A 19,163-nucleotide genomic window follows, 5' to 3' on the forward strand; every position below is an offset into this window, starting at 1 on the left:
ACCAGAACGGATGATCATCGGACTTTTATAATTTAAGACGTTACGATTTTTCAATTCGAATACGCATGATATTCAATCTTCGAAGGATTTTGAGCATGGGTTTCAATGTTGGCATGCATCCCTGGTGTGACGAAATGTCAAACAGGGTGACAAAGTAGTGGTTATACGCTCAGATGTATAATTTGAGGCGTGCGGAAATAAATTTTAACAAGTAGCAACAACAGGGTTCTATCCATTTCTTGGGAAGATTCATTTTTGAAATCTGTGGGAGAGTGGGGACGAAATTTATCAGTCTTGATTGCAAAGTTTCTCCAAGAATAAGAAAGAGTTGTGCAGCGGGTCCGCCTCCTTAACAATGACATGAAGCAATTCCACCAAACTCTGAAAACTAGACTCATTCATGGAAAGAAAGACTCCACCAGTTTATCAACCTCTTATTCCTTGCTGCTGTTGTGTCCATGATGATGCCACCAGAAAATACTGCCTTTTTCTGACAATTTTATACATTTCCTGGATACACATACTTTCCACTTACTCTTGGCTGTGGGCTCCCTCACAAAAGTTACATTGCAACGATCCTCCTCCATCACATTTCACAATTTCTAGCATTTTCTGGCCGTTCTCCACCCCGAGAACTTTCAAAAACGAAAATGTCTACAGTCAAATGTTGCAAACCAACAAAAGTGACAAAATTTTGATTGAAAATATGTATACTTTCCTTTTGCGACTATTTAAGTAAAAATCTGACCAGCAAAGTGGAGCCACTTAAGGTCTCTTTGTAAATCCATTCATTAGTTTTAGTGGGTTATGCCACAGCATGCATAAACAACCAGGAGCGAGGGAGGGACATGGCAGTGGCGTCTGGTTTAGTTAGGGGCTGACTAAACATACCGCCGATGAGGTTGCTTTGCTGTGACCACGAAAGCAAAACATTATTGGAGTCGTAAGTAGTTCAAGATACAAATGTCCGTCCGTCCATGTGTGCGAAGGGAGGGAAGGGCGCAGAGGAGGCGAGGAGAGAGAGAGAGGGAAATTGTAAATGGACTTATAAAAGAGGGACATCGATTATTTATAGGTGTGGCCTGAACATGCTTTCCATTCATTATCTCGCTCAATTATGCTCTCCACTACTTTCCCTCTTTGAACCTCGACCCCAATGTATCACGCCCAATAATGCGATGGCCCTTCTTTTGATGCTCCTGCTCTGCTGGGAAATGCAGAATTAAAACGGGTTTCATGATCATGGTATCTATTCCACGGCTAATTCCGCCTCCCTTGTCAACATGTTTTCCACTTTTCCCATCCCGTTCCACCATGAGCTGTCAATTAGCATTAATTAACTACACAGACACACAGAGACAGCGAGGAAAGGCAACAGTGCGCACTTCGCAAGGAGGTCTTGCCTACACGCATTTGCTGATTTTTTTTGGGAAAATATTATCACGTGGCGACTCTTTATCAGAAAATTTATTGTTTGATTCTTATCATATTTTTATTACTACTTTTATTTAATGAGCCATCTTTTTTAAATTCATCAAAATGACTTTGCAGGATTGACAATGGGCTTGTAAATAAGCCGTCACGTACGCAGTATGCATAATGTGTGCATATATTTCTCCAAAATTTAGCAACAACTTGCATAATTAAATGTGTATGTAATGTGCGCTGCCTATTACGGTGCATGTCTTGAGGCGAGTGCTGGTCGTTTGGAGCCGCGTTGCACTCTATTCGAGGAGGGGTTGGGAATATGATACAAGTTTATTTGCTGAAATGTAGTTTTGTCTCGTTATGATGAACATGAACTTACCATTTGAATCACATAAGTTGTGACGACAAGGACCAAGTACGGGAAGAAAATGTCGCCAAGCAGCGGAGATGCAAAGTAAACATAAAATGTAAGAATGAAATTGACAATTTCTCCTCCTTACTTATGATTCCACTCTCCCAAGCAATAAAACATGTCCCTGGTGAGCTGTAGCCCAAAATGATCTGTGACATACTCGTCCTCCTCTTCAAACTCAATGCTGTTATGTTGCCGGGCTAAAAACTTACCTTTACCCGCATGAATATTATCACAGGCTTTTTCCGCCTCTAAAAATTCACCGAGAGACAACGACAAGGTTTCACAACACAGCTTCCAATGAGCAGCAGTTGTCATTAGCGAGGACATCTGCTGCTGCTCACTCGGTTGATTGTTTGATAGAAGGAGTCGTCATCACAGAAGAATGGAACAAATTAACAATTATGTCATAGTTAGTTCATTGTTATTGTTTTAATGCTGTCGGTGCACTCTGGGAGGACGGATTTGAATGCATCCATCCACATGAATTTCCATACTTTTACCATCCTGCAAACAACTATTTATAAGGTAACTGTGTGAATGAGGGGATGGAACCTTCACGACGAAAGTATTCTCTGACATTGTACTAACATGTCTCAATTTGCATGCACAAGGTGAAAGCACAAGTCCAGATTTGTACGCTAAAGTTGTTCAGATATATTTTAGAGATTCACCTTCCACGCTTCGATTCTCTCCGAATTTGTAAACATTTTAAAGTTTAACTTTCTCCACTCTGCATCCATTACAAATTGGAATGTCGTGTTGTTGGGCATGGGAAGTATAAAAGTGAAAGTATTGCATTTTAATACTTTCACTTTTTAGGCGAGGGAACGTTGAACTTTGGAATGTCGCTGAGGAGGGTGAAAGGTGATCCGGGCGAAGGGAGGAATGAGATCCAAACAAAAAGAGTGAAAGCAAAAGATGAAGCAGAAGAGAAGTGAAATGTCTTTTTGGAAATTGGATGTAGCGAGAGGACATATGGCCCATTAGAGATTTACTTGCGGCTCTCTCGGCTGACTTAAAAGCATATTATTACTCCTCCCTTTACAGGCATATGTATGTGGATCCATGTGAGAGGTAGAACTTTGTGTCATCTGTGCACCTCTCACTCACTCGCTGCTTCTCATCCCAGACATCCAGACGGATATGTACTTTCACCATATCTCGTGTTCTCCTATGGAGAATAAATAACTTCATGTCCACGCCTGCCATTAGGAAAGTATCGAGTCTGAAAATTTCCGTACATAAATGCAAACACACAAAACAATAATTGGATTCTCAACCTAATTTCGAGGATTAGTCACATTCCCTGATAAACTTTCAAGAACTGGGACCAGGAAAATGGCTGAACTAAAATGTACCATCACGCCCGAGCAGAATGAAGGCCCAAAATTTCCGGAGGAACAAAGCCCGAAATCCATATTTCATGTCCGAGCATACGATTGGTGTCTGGAGGGAGAGCGGACTGTATTTGGAGCAATTGAGGGTTTCGGTTCAGCTTTTAATTTCATCTAAGATATCAGTTAGCAGAGCATTAGGGGCTCTTAAAAAGTGTTGGTGCTGAGCAAACAGGACTCAAGTGGAGTGGGCGAGTGAGTGAGTACTTTGCTTTCCCTGCCGTGGGAGAAAGCGAGAGGAGAAAGAGAAACTCCACGCCGTGGTGTCCTGTTCCTTCCTCCGTCGACTCCTCAAAAACTGATCCCGAGAAGAAGTCCATCTACTTCAACCACCGCCGAGCACTTGAACCTCGTTCTCCATCTCATTCCCCACAAAGAATAATGAGGGATTTCACGTCAAGTTCGTAACCTACGTAACTGCGTTAGGTTTGTAAGTTTACACACTCTTGACGTGAGTTGAGTTTGTAAACATTTTCGTAAACATTTTTTAGTGAAAAAAATATCGTACATAAAACGTCATCAAAATGTTGCTAGCCAACTTTATCCTAGATTAGACCAAATAAAATGCAATTATTTTTGAATTTTTTTGCCCAAAATATCAGTTTTTCAGGAATTACAAAGCCATTTCTTAAGTCATAAAATTCTATAATATACCAAAATGATCGTATGATCAAGACCGATCGATTGACACCCCACTGGATGAAGTGTGTCAATTTAGCCCGGATTTGACATTTGGGGGCTGGTCGGATAGCGACCAATATTTTCCGCTGGAGCAATCTTTTGTTTGAGTAATTAAATTAATTTGCATGATGATGAAAAATTTACAATAGACAATTCATCTCTAAGACAATTTCAACCGAAAATGCAAATATCAAACACTTGAATTATTTACGAACTTTTATTTACGAACCAAAAACATGCTGAGGCAATTCACGCACCCTTGGTAACTACGTAAACAGCGTAAAATCCGTAAACTTACGAACGTTTACAAACAGCTTCCCGTGAATTCACTTTTGTAATTATTTTCGTAAAAATTTATCTGATAATCGAAACAAAATGCCGATCATTTCCAGAAAACGGAAATTAATGGAAGAAATTTGTGAAGCTGCATTTATTGATATAATAAATAGTCCTACACAGGCAGATATCATTTTCGATAACGCGATAGATGATGTTCTGACCATTTCTACGTACCGTCTTTCTGTTCCACGATTATTTGTCCCGAAGTCAGATGATTGGTTCCGAAGAATCTTGCCAAACTACTCCGACGACTATTTCAAAAAATTTATGCGAGTCTCTCGAAAGGATTTCACTCTCATTCTGCGGATGATAGAAAACAGCAACGTCTTTAAGTCCAACAGTCGTCAACAACTAAAAGTCGACCAGCAACTCGCCATAACACTTCATAAGTTAGGGCATGACGGAACCGGAAGCGGGGTATCTACTACGGCAGCGTTGTTTGGAGTTGGTGGGGGTGGTACCATATTGAAAGTGGTCACTCGAGTTCTAAAGGTACACAATAGACTTCACAAGTATGAAGTTGATAGGAGTGTCTAAAAAAATATGTATTTCTCAGGCAATTTTAGAATTAGAAAAAGATTGGATAAGATGGCCAGACGAAACCGAACGATTGGAAATTGCAAGGAATATGGTTGACCAACTTCCAAATTGTATTGGATATATTGACGGATCTCACATCAACCTTGAAGAAGCACCACTGGATGACCCCGAGTCATATTTTACGCGAAAGCAGCGTTACGCCATCCAACTGCAAGCCGTTTGTGACAACAATAAGATGATCAGGAGCATTTTTGTCGGATATCCGGGCTCGGTTCATGATGCTAGAGTTTTTGCTAACTCAGAAATCGGGAAAAATCCAGAAAAATTTTTGGACAGAGGTCAGTGGATTGCCGGGGATTCAGCCTACAAAAATACGGACTACATGATAACACCGTTCAAAAATAATGCGTCAACTGGAACCACTGCGGAGAGACGGCGATTTAACAAGTATTTATCGGGATTTCGTGGCAAGATAGAATGCTGCTTTGGAATTATTAAAGAAACTTTTGGGAGTTTAAAGGAATGGCGAATTCGTGTGGATAGGTCAAATGGACACACGCTGGCTTGTTCGTGGATCAGGGGGTGTATTATTTTGTACAACATTCTGAAGGACTCGTTTACTGAATCGGAGGAAATTAATATAGAAGTTGATGATGATGCCCAAGAAGGAAATCATGACCAAGGGGATGATTACAAACGCAACGCTTTATTTCAATTTGTTAATGGAAAACTCAACATGATGTGATTACCTCAGCATTTTAATCATTAATAAACCTTAGATTTGTTCTGCTTTAATCTGTGCCAACTCCAATTTCAAACTGTATTCTTTATCGATTCGGTATCGCGATATTTCCATCTCATTTTGTAATTTCAATTCTTCCAAAGCTAATTTTCTCTCTTGCAATTTTTGTTCATCTTCATACTGCCTCAATTTCAGTTCATATTCCAAATTTTTTAGTCTTTTTTCTTCTTCCCATTTATCCCTGGCTAAAATTATCTCTTGCTTTTGAAGTTCAGTTCGAATTATGGACGCTTCAGCTAAAGCAGATATTCCGGAATCAGCGTGCTTTCGTTTTCCGAGGTCTTTTCTTGCTGAAGTAAGATTATTTGCGATCAATTTCCCTGGAGTTGATGGCTTCTGGGAGACAGTTTCAACATCCACATTAATTTCGGTTTCCGGTATTTCTTCATCTTCAGCATTCAGTTCATCATCTCGTCCAAAATCACTCCACGATTGTGCTTGAAGAGTTCCCGAGGAGGAATCGTGAAGATGTGGTGGGTCGAATGTAGCTTTTTCACCATAAATTTCATCGAGTTCGTCGAATAGTGGACGTCCCTGGGGAAAGCAAGAATGTCAAAGTATACATACATATGTATAGGAGCAAAAAATAGTTTAGTACTTTTAACAGATTGTTCCCCTTCTAATTCCAGCACGCCTTGACCAGTCCTATTTCGCCATTCCAAAGCTTTGCTGTACTTCGTTTTCAAATTTCGCACCTGATTTTTTAGTTGCTGATCCGTGCAGCTTTCGAACTTCAATAACTCTATCATATTTTTGTAAAATATCGTAGCATTAGGCTTTTCCAGTTGTTTCCCTTTTTGAATTACGTCCAACAAATGCTTTAAAACTTTGCGGTTTTCATTTTCGGACCAGTTCCGGCGTTTCAGAACGACTTTCGTGGGTTTCTTCTTCACAGTGCTTCCAGAATTTTGAGTTTCGTCCTGGACTTCCTCCAGCGTCGAGGTCACTGGTTTAGTTTTCGTCAATTTTCCTCTGGGTGCCATAATTTATGAGAATTGACACGATGATATGTCGCAGAACCAGTCTTGCTAGTGTAGAAAATTTATAGAAAATTTGTAGAAAATTTACAAAATGAAACGTGTGCAAGTGTCGAACAATTTTTTTCTTCCCTAAATTGTGTTTACAAAATACTTTACAAAATTAAAAGACGCCTGTGAGCTGCGTAAGTTTACAAAAGTTTATAAAGTGATTTTCCTTGGCAATTTTTGTAAAAGTTTGTAAGCGTTTGTAAGTTTACGGATTTTACGCTGTTTACGTAGTTACGAAGGAGGGCGTGAATTGCCTCGCTTTTGAAGTGCGTAAGTTTCGTAAAAGTTCGTAAGTCAATTTTCCTTAGAAATGTGTGTAAAAGTTTGTTAAAGTTTGTAAGCTTACAAACCTTACGCAGTTACGAAGGTTACAACTGTGACGTGAGTTCCCTCAATGTTTCTCGAATGGAGATGCGAAATAGATGGCAACTTTCGGATTCCAGATAGTGCCTGAGAGGAACTTGCACAGCCTTCTACATTCCTGCAAACAATTGGAGTTTGCGGAAAATGTCGGTAGGGGAGAATCGAGGCCATGTGTAGATTTACAGGTTATTTATATTTATGCATTAGAAATAGTGAAGAGTGGACGATCAATTAGTTGGCGGATGCAAATATTTATGATTCAAAATCTTTTATCAATACAGAACGCGGCACCCATATCTTTAACTTGCGCCCTTTTCGTTGCCAATTGTGCAAACTTAAAAATGAAGGGTCAATTGTTCTAAATTCGCCAAGTCCGGATTTTCATATGTATGTCTGCAAAAGTCGTTTAATTGACACAACGGATGAAATGACATCAAATGATTCCTCCAAGTGCAAAGCCTTGATGTAAAACATGGGTGTGTCTGGAAATAAGTAATTGTCAACGTGTCGGCATCATTTTGCGAATTGATTTATTTTATACTCGATTGATAAATAATATAACTTTAGTTTATCTACCGCTATTTACTACTATCTACCACTATTCCTATGTTTAAATTACTCTACGGATTTAAGTAAAGCGATTCGAGCCAGCATAAATACGAGTAAGTTTAACGCTTGAACAATATCATTCGGTAAGGTCAACGTCTACATGTAAATCATAAAAATGAAGCATAATCTAGAACACAACTGTATTTTATAAGTATGTAACACGCACCAGAAACATTTGTTACGATTCGTTATTTACAAAATTTACAAAAGGTTGCACATAATACATATGTACATTTACATATTTATTTACGTTAACTAGTTGATAGTCCACTCGATATTTACAATGCATAAATACAAATAACATGTAAATCTACACATAACATACGCATCAGCACATTTTTTAGCGTCTACACATTTATTACGTTTTATCTTGAACGGCTTGTTTGTGACATTTCGATTGATATGATTTTTAAAGAAATACAAAAGGTTTGAAAAACACATCAGTCGGCAGTGGTTATTTGACTTGCGGTAAATTAATTGCTTTTAATATCATAAATGCGACACACCCAGAGAAAGTTTTGATCTATCACCGTCTAAAAAGTTTGAGATGAATTAAGTGTTTTTAATTTACGAAACACGAATTTGGAATTGCACGAAGGAATTTGGAAACACAGTTTTGTTTTTGAACAATATTAACAATATCAGAATTGTGCAATATTTATGTGGAACACCCCAAGGAAAAATCCTGTTGATAGTTGAAACTAATAATAATAATGAGGGCAGAGTATCATAGAATGTATAGAAAACATCAAAGGAAACGGTAGCAGCAGCAGGATAAATATTTACACAATTTTCATTTCATTAGCTAAATTACTTTGTTTAATTTAATTTCATTGTTATCTCCGTTCTAGAAACGTAAAAAGGGGACTAGACAAGGCTAATATGTAATAAGACGCTCTCTCCTTCGTCGGTTCCTCTCTCCTTGAGAAGACAAAAGTTAGCCTAATTTTAAAGATTCAATATTCGCAGCTATTCCAAAGTCTTTAGTTTCGAGGTTCGTTGGGAAATCAACGAAATTTCTAAAACAAAGGATGAGAAAAGTTTTAAACTTTGATGATGAGAAGAAATTGCCTGGTTCAGGCCATTTCGAAGAAGGGGTCCATCCCATGCCAAAAAAGTTGATTACATGAGTGGTAGTAGAGTAACTAACTAACACAGCTTTTTTGAGAGGATGATCATGATGGAACAAACTCGCATCAAACAATGAATTGATTCGGATTGGATGGATTTTCTTGAATCTGTCACGAGACGACTTTTACAAAAAGTGGTGGTTGAAATAGTCGAAATGAAGTCGGATCCGTGTAATCATGACATTCGAAAAAACTATCATCATCACTGTTGTCAAATCCAACCAGATGATTCTAACTGGGACGGAGTCGTCGGCACTGCGCCGCCACCGGAACTGCCATGGGAAGCCCTTGTCTTTCCTGGAGTCACATTTTGTTGGCCGTTGTTGTGCTGAACGATGTGTTGGGCAAGATGATGACTGTGAAGATGCTGGTGTTGATAATCAAAATCAGTTGGAGCAGCAGTCATTCTCATCATCATGTCATTGGAGTCCGGACAAGTGTTGAGATTATTTGGGGAAGCAGCAGCAGTAGAAAAAGTAGAAAATGAGCCTTGATTAGGATTGCTGGCAGCGCAGCCATAGTTCATCATTGTCCAGAGTAATTCAACATCTTGTTGGTATTGCAGCGATGGCCGCGGATTTTGTAAGCAGGTCGAAGCGAGATGGGTGGAGGACATTGTTGCATTGGAAGAAATAATGGCCGGTTGATTTGCGTCATGTCCTAAATGTCATGCGTTCGACTCTTTGAGTGATTTTGGAAGTCTCGTTGCAGGGGAGCAGTCTTGTTGCCAATCGGGATACTCATTATCCAATTGAGTTTGAGATATTGTGGGACGTGGAAACCTGGACAGCTTCTGGAATCCGTTGAGTTCAGGATATGCGGGTTTCGAGTAGGAGGACTCGTCTGCAATATAACATTTTAAGAAATTAGTCAAGCCGACCCATCCAAAAATAAACCTTGGTACTAAACTCGGCATCAGATAATAAAAAGAAGACTAGGCAAGAAGTGTAGAGTGAAAGTGAGGGTAGAAAGTAAAAGCTCGAAACTTCCAGTGTGACCCAGAGCGCCTCCTGCCTACCCGGGTTGAAACTTTTTCTCGGATGCAAACGTTTGAACAAAGGATAGCTACCCTAGTCCCACAACCGACCTCCAGAAGTCGTGGATGGGACTACAAGAAATCGGGGAGTTGAACTCCTTGCTTTTCTACAAAATCCACTGCGTTACTCTACATACTCAATATGTAGCTCTTTAACGACATGAAAGTTGCGTGTGTAGATTTTTAATCTAAAGAGCCGTACAGTTAATTACAAACATTACACTGTGGGAGATTACTACAAAAGTTAATTAGAAAGCGGATCATGAAAGATTTTCAGTCAGAGCACATTTCCCATATGTACATAAGTATCAACGTGAATGTAGTAAAACGGGTTGTAGAGTAGTTTTCATTATATATGTATTTATAAAAAGTGCTTGGTGGTCAAGTGCGTGTGGTTGTAAAAGCGTGTAATTAAGATAGTAGCGAGCTCATTAATACCCAGTCCGAACATTTAGAGATACGTATAGAAGGAGTAAAGACATACCAATTCGTCCAGGTAGTAACGGGGCGAGATGTCTTCGCTCCAAAGATTTACATGAATTGTCAAACTTTTTCTTATTTCCTTTATTGTACAGTTTTTTGCTACCGGATTTGCCGTTGGCACTGTTAAAGCTATCACTACTATAGGCAGGTGAAGTACATCGTGAATTCTTGGTGGGTCTTGGACCACACGTCGTAGCTGCTGGATTGCAATTTCCACTGCTGCCACTATTATTCCCTCCACTGCCACCACTGCTGTGTCCACTGAAATAGTTATTTCCTGAATTTGGAATCACATCTTCCGCCTCCGCATATAAATTGCAGGATGTCGAATCAGAAGCCAGACTTGGGAGGGAGGACTGGATCTCTCTGTCAATTAAGGGGTGTTGGGGTAGGAAATTACTGTCTTCGGGGTCGCCACTTTGGTGATACACTGCTTCTGACAGCCTATTATTTACCGAGGCTGACTTGTTTGGGCTGAATATCTCCCCGATATGATAAAGGTTCTCCGTTACATGATGAGCATTATGATAGGGATGATGATACTGGGAGGAGAGTGGTTGCTCGTGAGATCGGTTGGGGCCAGGACTGGGGTAACATCCAACACCACCACGGGCGGATGCTGGGAGCTGTGGCAAGATAAGAAATTAGAGCGTGAAATTAGAACACCATGCCAGGAACCATACACAAACCACCCAAATTCTGGTGGTGGGTGTTGCAATTAGTGCAAATTGCTTTTATCGATATCAGATCACCATACCATTTTCATGGGTGCTGAAGGGGACGGAGATGGGGAAGCGTGAGCTGACTTGAATCTGTTGAAATTGTTGGACCCCATGGACAGTTTAGATCGGCCTACAACAAATCACAAGAAAATCAGCATTTACCACAATGACGCCATTTGCATGCAAATTTTAAACATTATTTTATAGATAAGAGCATTCCATGCTTTCCCTTCTTCATTCTTCTGCTTTATCGAGTACGAATAATCATTCCTCGTAGAAAAACCGATGCTGTGTGGGGAATCAAAAGTTACGTTTTTGAGACTCAACTCACCCGAACTGAATTGATCCGATTCTCGGCTTTCGTTCATCAAATTTTTGGCCAGAGACACAGGATTGGATGGCAGTGGATCCTGAAATTATAATCAAATTAAAAAATACTGGTCCGATTGACACAATTAGATAGATAGCTTCAGTGCATGGTTTCATGATTTTGCATAAAACTAAACGTGAGTGTTTGTTTGTACACCAAAACCAATTCAAAAATATTCAAGGCACATTATTTGGTTTGTATTCAGTAGCCAAGTAGGTAGCACTGCTTATTTCATGAGTTTACTCAGCATGTCTTGAAAGTTCATAAAGGTTGTGTGAAAACTACCCAGGCATGAAGTTCAATTTGTATGATCTTACGTAATTTGGTCTTCTCTGCTGAATCAGGGTAGTTGTGGCATAGGGCGTGAGATCCTGCTGTTGTTGCTGCTGGACTTGGTACTGGTGGAGAAATTGTGGGTGCATTTGCATCATCACGCCTCCTTTGCTGGTCGTGTTGTAGAAAGTGGTCAAGTTTTGTGGGTCCACCTCGGCGTAATCTGTCGCCTCTGTCATTTCGCCGTTCATCAAGTGGTGATTGCTCAACAACTTGGCTTCAGACCTGTTTGAGTCCTTATCAGACGCGTCTGACGGTCTCCATCGCTGATCAATCCACAAACTTTGTTTTCCACTCACAAACTGAGAGTCAGTATGCGGGGCGACTACCACACCTGTGAATGCACAAAGAAGACAACATATTTTAATATGAGCAGTTCCATGTCTTGATGTAATTAACCATTAGTTTATTATTCTTCAAGTCATCGTTTAAAAATGCGCAAACGTTAAAGCAATGAAAGTTTAAGTACCCTCCACCCGTTAATAACAGGCAACAGTGTGGCAGAGTAACACGATGCACTTATGTACTGTGGACCTGACGAAAGAGCAAGAACCCTTTTCTTTCGTTCATTGTTGGCTATAATAATAATTTGCCTAGTTCCTGCCCTTTAATTTTCGTCGCCGAAGCATAAAATCTTACCGCTTAATGAACACCTCTTTACGAGTTATGCTCTCGAAACATAACTTTTACTGCTTTTTAATGTCCAGCTGTCTCTCTATTGTTTGGGGAGAAGAGGAGGAGGACAATGAAGCCATACTTTTGCCATCAATTGTACATACATAGGCAGAGGGAGAATGAGTCAAGTGTAGTTACATCATCGCCAACAACAGGCGGTGGGAGGATATTGGTAACAATAGCGTGAGAAAAATGAGAGATCGTCCCAAATTATTCATGACACTTTAATAGAATTCTGTTACGATTTTAATGTACACAAAAAAATGCACGTCAAGTTAAAAATAGTAAGTGTACATTTCAAAGAGTTAGTTAACCTCGCAGGAATACGTAAATACAATGAATCTGGGGGGCGAAGAGAAAAAGTTGGTCGCAAGCTGAGATAATAATTTCATATTCGAAATTGAAATCATCTCACCCAGTGTGGCGTGACTGATGAAATTAATGGCAAAGTAATCTTCTCAACATCAAAACCAAGAGAACTGTTTCTCTCCACCAACTTCTCTTTCTCTCAGCAACTTGCTTATGGTAGTTAGTTCTGTATGTATCTATCTAAAAGTGCTCTCTTAGGCCGAATTGAGTGCTAGACTGCTGCAGAGTATATACTGGTGGCACGTATAGAATCCGAATTAGAGGACGGAACTTGGCCGTCAGTTGTCACCCACCCACCAACACCATTCTGCTCCTTCCCACTGAACAAGTGCAAGTAATGACGCTGACAATGACACAGAAAATAATGAAACAAAGGCAAGTTGAGCCACTCACTTGAAATATGGTGGTCCTTCTTCCCGTGGGACTGTCGCCTGGTGTAGAGGATAATTGAAAGAAGGATGAAGAAGACGACCAGGAGACACCCCATCAGGATGATAAACCAAACTTCCTTCAGAATCTGGGAAGCTCCGCCACCATCTTCCGCCGTCACTCCGTTGTGCTCCCTACGACCCTCCAGCAGGACGGGGTCCATTGTGACCTCGACGGGGGAAGAAAAAGGACCCAAGCCCACCGAGGTGAAAGCGGACACGCGAATGAAGTAGGCTCGTCTGAAAAGAGTTTATCACATAATTTACATTGTTCTGAGAGCACACTGATGGTTCTCCCATTTAACTTCTTTCACTTACCCGAGGGTCAAGTTATTTAAAACTATGGTCGAAATGTTGGGTGAAAAATCCATCTCAGCATGAATTCTCGAGTCATTTCCACGAACTTCGACCTGTTCACAAAGTAGATTTACAAAACACATTAATATTTTGGCAGACAAAATTATCGCAGGTTCGTAGAAGGGAAATCTAGTACAGAGAAAGCAGAGGAGAAAATAGTACAGTGCATGCGAATGACAGAGCAGCATGGTCATCAGTTATACTGTCCAATCGAGAATCTCATTAAGTACCCAACACCAAATTAAAGTGCGTAGAGAGTACGTACAGCTGCACAATTTTATGACATCGAGTAGTCTCGGTTTACCAACACAAGCTTGTGGTCACGGTCTGGGGTAAAAATGCTATTTAGGTTGCGCATCTCAGAAATGCTCGCACCATCCAACGCCGTAAGAGTTCAATCAACCACTGCTTTCTGCAGTCTTAAATCAACGAGGAAATTTACGGCCCGACAAAGTATGCCGTAAAACTTTATTCACGCTTTCCACTCCTGCCATGCCTCTTCTTGAGCACTGTGTGTGTACAAAACCACATACCCAGTGAAAAAGATTGGGAGTTTATGGAGGAAGAAAAGTGCCAGATCTACGCTTAAAATTGAGCATTCGAAGGAAAGAATATCATGTTTTATCAAAGTTAAATTGCTGAAAAATTGATAACCCTCAACACTGTGCTCCTCCTGTCTGACTTTGCTTCTAAATTTTTAATTTGTAGGTCGAGATCATGTTCATTTCATCCGCATTCTTGAACTAATTATTGAGAGTGTTTCAAGTGTAGGAAATATGTAGCAATATGATCATGCTGAGTAGAATGGATATGCAACGTACATACATTGTGTACACCCGGTAGAATATGACCCAAATAGTTTTTCATCTGGTTTTTGTAAATACATATAACATTTTGGAGACAATTTTGTTGTATAATTACCATATCAAATTGTCACATCTGCATGTTAAAAGAGTTCCGCAAAAATTTTTTTAAAAAGCATAAAAATCTTATTAACACCCCCGGAAACCTAACTTTCACCGTTCATCCACATGATCTGCAGAGAGTGGGAAGGTTCGCATTGAATTTTCGTGGAATTTGGGAGGGGGAAGAATACAAGAAGCTTTTCAAAATTCAAGTGGTAGTGGATGCGGAAGAGAAACTTCTCATTGATTAACAATAATGGAAACAGAGGGGGAAGAAGACGAAGAGTAGTAGATCAGTGTTTTCCTAATTTAACTCGGTACAGGGAAAGGCATTATTCGCTGGGTTGCTGGATGGTTCGAATAGGCATTGTCTTCTGTCGCACACAAGACTGGAGGGAAACGTCGTCGTGCAACACCGTGACCATTAATGTTAGTGTGATGCAATATGCATTAAACCGAGTGGAGGAGGAGGAAACAATAGAAAAACGTAATAAATACTTCCTTCCTCCTCATTCCGACTTTCTCCCGTTTTACATTAAAACAGGAGAATGCACCATCACGAAATACCTGATCCTGCCTACATACGTACTACACAAGCTCAAACAATGGGTGAATTTATGAAGAGCTTCAACTACATTGGGTCAGCTAGATTGTAAGATGGACAAGAGGATGGTCTTGCTGGTGTAAGTGAAATCAAGGAAAAGCCAGTGGTTCGATATAATAAAGCGAGAGGGAAAGTACGTAGGCGGTGAAGAAATAGAAAGAAAGTTTACCCGGTAGCCCTTGAGTTCGCCGTTGTGTTGCTCCAGGGGCGGTGGTGACCATTTCACCGACGCCGCCGTAGTATTCATCATCTTGATCAAGAGAGCTTGCGGTGGGGCAGATGGTCCTGAAATACATAATTACGCACGTTAAATTATGTTTCATTGAATCCGACTAACACTAAACCCAACCCCAAACTCGCTAACCATTCCGTGTGCTTATCAACAGAGGAGAAAATGTTAATGCATTTAGCAAGAGACAAAAGACTACGTGGACACAAAGTATATGAGCATTACGAGGGGAGAAATTCATCCAGGATGTGGGCAAATTTATCGTTAATTTTAAACCAGCCATGTTTCGTGGGGGATGTCTCTCCTGCGCTGCGAAATATTTGTCTCGCCGGTGAATTTGTCGTGTTTTATGTCTATTCTGGAAATGAGCCCAGATGAGTTTTGTATCTATCCTCTTGCGGATGCTGCTGCTTTCTCCTCCCAATTCCACCCACACCAAGTCATGGATTGATGGGATGCACTGCACTTGCATTAATGCTTCCTAGACTAACGAATGCATTTCTGTCTCACGTGAGTAATCAAGAGATGAGCTTGCATTTTAGACATGATAACAGTAAATCTACATTTATAGCACGTACAGTTATACTTTTATCCACATGCAGAGTATTTGTTCTACAGCATCAACCATTAAATTTACAACGAAGCAATTTATAACGAATGAAGTTTATCAAGATTTTGACAAGGGCTCTTCACGGTACATCATAATTACTCATCGCTCTTGAGTTTTCCCTTGCTCGGAATGGATGGTAAATATTGTCGTAATAATAGTGTGCGTGTATATATATGTAGAGCCTCCGGTCGCTTTTCAACTTGAGCAACTTCATTCAGCCCAACACAAGATGCTTCTTTGTGGGACTAATAAGTCAAGGGAACCGAGATGGGATGAGATTTAGAGTTGTGGTTGAGGTCTTGTCAGGTTTTTTCTAAAGATTTCGATCGAAGAGTGATTTATGACTGGAAGGGTGCATCAATATTTATCATGGAATATGTGTACATGCATCCACTCGTAACGTTCACCAGAAGAAGAGTAAATAATAAATGGAGGAAAACTACTTACGGTCATCAGCAGAAGAGACGATCTTAGTGTTGGACGCTTGGCCTTCCACGCTCCTGTAGAACGGGGACACGAACACTTGGTAGCTGCTGGACTTTCTCAAATGCTGAATAACATGGGAGTACACGTCAAAGTCGTTCTTTTGGGCGACCACGGTCAAAATACTGAACCCCTGGAAGGCCAGTCCCTCCCCAATCTCACGGTAGCGGATATAGTAGCCGACTTCACTGCTCCCACGCCACGTACGTTTAATGCCCTGGAAAATACACAGTGATTAAGTACTATTTGCATATATTTATACATACCTAAGCCAAATTTGAGTAAATATTTATCCACCCCTGTAAACTTTTTATTAATTCATGGTAGAAATGCAATGGTTGCACTTCAGCCGGAATAAATGCAGCTTAGTTCAAAGAACTCGACGAGTTTTGTAATATTTTCACCAACAGCGTCCTATTCAACATGTGAGCTTTCTCGTTCGTCATTGTTATAAATAAAATATGAGGCTAGCGGATAGCGATGTAAACGAGAGAGGAGGAATTCTTCATTCCAAACGGAGTACCTTCACTCACTCGCTGGATGAATGCGTTTGCAGTGAAACAAATCTCAACCTTGGATTTGAAATTTCACCTCGTCCAATCATCGTCTGCTGACTGAGTTAGTTTTGAAACTGCATAATGAATGAAGTACCTAGTGCATCCAATCCGGAGTGAAAATATCCTGAGGGACGTCACAAGTTCAAGTATCATCACATAATTAAGGGGAAAGCGAGTCATGGCGTGGTTGCAGCAGGTCTTAACTACTTGACTTGCTCCTGACTCTGACGGAATGTTGGGTGGTTTGGTTGGTTACAAATATATAAATGTGGCTCTGGAGGAGTCGATGTAATTAATCAAAATAAAATGGACAGGGAACGGATGGAGCTGATGAGCCATGGCTGTTTAATGCCTTATAAATAATACCATTACGTTTACAATGCAGAGACAGCAGAGAGACAGAGCGAGGGGGTAAAAGGAGGGTGGATCTGGATCTGCTCGGGATTCTGGATGTGATTACTTATGGTCCCACACAATACAAATGCAATAATAACACAATGGGATGGGACACGAAAAGTCAGGTCCTTTATTTTGTGGGGAAAACTCGCTCATTCGTTTACTCCCTGCCATTAGTCCCATAAATACATACATCATCCGTCTAACAAGAAGGTGGATTGAGACATTCATTATTGAGATCACGTTGATAGAGCAGTATTATTAAACTACTGAATGACAGCAGTTTGGGAAAATTGGTCCTAATAATCCACTGATTCGTATATAAATATCAATGTGTATCAGTGAATATCATGGTAATATAAAGACATAGTTGGTGGTGGTGAGAAGTCTGTCTTGGTGGAAATACGTACAATAGAGCCATCAACCAGTTATTTATGGAGCTGTGAAATCTAAATACCGATTTCATCTCAGCCTCATTTTCCTTAGATTGGGTGTACAATAACATTCAAAGTAGAAATACAGATCCTCGTCCAAAATAAGCAGCTTAGTGCACAGGGCTTAAGGTCAATATTATAATCAGATCATGAGAGGTTGGATGCCACCATGTTGTGACCAAATAGAGAGATATAATTCCTGGCCAGAAGAAGGCGAGCCTATAATCCCCTTCCAACCCAAGCAACTGCGTGTATGTATCGTGGAGGGCATCAGGAATTCTCATCGGAATTAGTGAGACAGGATCTGTTCTGGAACTACAGCTACAATAATGATAAGTAAGTAAGGAGACTAACTTTCCAGGAAATCCTGATGGAGGTTGATGAGGCTGATTCCGCACTAATTAACTCGATATCACTGGCAGATAATTGATTTCTTGCTGCTTCGTCGTCCAACTCCTCCGCTCCAGATGCACTCCCTCTTCGCGAACTTTGTCTTGGCTTCGTCTTAATGGAATCCGAGGCTGCCGAAGGTACCGAGAAACCCTCCATATTTTCCGCCCTGATGATGAACACATAAGTCGTGTCTGGCTTGAGCCCATCCACCGTGTGAATTATCACCTCCCCCATCCGCGTCCCTCCGTAAATTCGCTCCCCAATGCTCATCCATCCAGACTGCAGATCAGGGCTGAAGGTTTCAATACTGAAGCCCAAGAGTGGCTGCGTCCTTGTGGGGACGGCCACCTTGTTCATGGCCCACGTCCAGGACAAAGTGACCGAATTGTGCTGCGTCTCATTGACTAGAATGGGTTGGGATGGGGGTGGTGGGAGCAGGGCGAGGTTGGTACGATGAAACGCAATGTTGGGGTTTGTTGGAGACTCCACATTGAGACTGGCCGTAGCCGACGTTTCCCCCGATGAAGACGAGGCCACACACGTATATTGCCCCGCGTCCACGGATCGTAAATCTATCCAAGAGATAAATATTTTGTCTTAGTCAACCAACTCGACCATGTTACCAAAGACTCTGTGAAACTTTCCAGGTTCTCTTACACACTCCGAAAAGAGTGAAAACGAAGAACTATATAAATACATATAGGCCAAGCATGTATAACAAAAAGTATGAAAGCATATATAATTTGTGTATATATAAATAAATAAATAAAAACATTGGGATATGGCTAAAGCGAAATGACAGGACGAAGGAGAAAAATAGAGACAAGTCATTGTTCAGTGCATGAAGTTGTCCAAGGCGTTATCTTGATCAGAAAGAAAGCAGAGAAGGAGAGCGAGAGGCTAGGAAGTGACATTTATAGATAGCACTATTAAAAATCTAGAGATGGAGAGATCCGTCCAGCTTCAAGGGAAGGAAAACACAATGACCACGATCACTCTCGGGGAACTCTGTGCCCATGGTTCAAGAGGATACAAGAGGCTGATTGTGAG

General features: G+C 40.7%; 2 protein-coding genes across 4 annotated transcripts in view; one reads left to right on the top strand and one right to left on the bottom strand.

Annotated features, from left to right (window-relative positions):
* Nucleotides 1–4,180: 4,180 nt before the first annotated feature.
* Nucleotides 4,181–5,542, top strand: LOC110859371 (protein ANTAGONIST OF LIKE HETEROCHROMATIN PROTEIN 1). Its single transcript, XM_022108319.2, has 2 exons — nucleotides 4,181–4,749; nucleotides 4,814–5,542. Exons 1-2 carry the CDS (start codon nucleotides 4,294–4,296, stop codon nucleotides 5,540–5,542), a joined length of 1,185 nt encoding a protein of 394 aa, XP_021964011.1. The 5' UTR covers nucleotides 4,181–4,293.
* Nucleotides 5,543–7,503: 1,961 nt separating this feature from the next.
* LOC110859373 (roundabout homolog 2) overlaps nucleotides 7,504–19,163 on the bottom strand; it is a 102,056-nt gene continuing 90,396 nt past the window's right edge. For all 3 annotated transcript variants that reach the window (XM_035859312.1, XM_022108320.2, XM_035859313.1), the window contains 10 exons: nucleotides 18,075–18,685; nucleotides 16,298–16,550; nucleotides 15,181–15,296; nucleotides 13,464–13,555; nucleotides 13,111–13,385; nucleotides 11,658–12,007; nucleotides 11,302–11,380; nucleotides 11,006–11,100; nucleotides 10,250–10,874; nucleotides 7,504–9,572 (listed from right to left, as the gene is read on the bottom strand). In XM_035859312.1, the coding sequence (XP_035715205.1) occupies nucleotides 9,397–9,572; nucleotides 10,250–10,874; nucleotides 11,006–11,100; nucleotides 11,302–11,380; nucleotides 11,658–12,007; nucleotides 13,111–13,385; nucleotides 13,464–13,555; nucleotides 15,181–15,296; nucleotides 16,298–16,550; nucleotides 18,075–18,685 (2,672 nt within the window). In that variant the 3' untranslated portion in view covers nucleotides 7,504–9,396. The remainder of the gene's footprint in view (nucleotides 9,573–10,249; nucleotides 10,875–11,005; nucleotides 11,101–11,301; nucleotides 11,381–11,657; nucleotides 12,008–13,110; nucleotides 13,386–13,463; nucleotides 13,556–15,180; nucleotides 15,297–16,297; nucleotides 16,551–18,074; nucleotides 18,686–19,163) is intronic.

The sequence above is a fragment of the Folsomia candida genome, unplaced genomic scaffold (genome assembly GCF_002217175.1).
Source record: "Folsomia candida strain VU population unplaced genomic scaffold, ASM221717v1 Fcan01_Sc025, whole genome shotgun sequence".
Classification (NCBI taxonomy): Eukaryota; Metazoa; Arthropoda; class Collembola; order Entomobryomorpha; family Isotomidae; genus Folsomia; species Folsomia candida.

Excerpts from the sequence above, each read along its gene's own strand:
- LOC110859371 (XM_022108319.2), top strand. The coding sequence starts at position 4,294 with ATGCCGATCATTTCCAGAAAACGGAAATTAATGGAAGAAATTTGTGAA. Across the intron at positions 4,750-4,813 it reads TGGTCACTCGAGTTCTAAAG|GCAATTTTAGAATTAGAAAA; the intron begins GTACACAATAGA and ends TGTATTTCTCAG.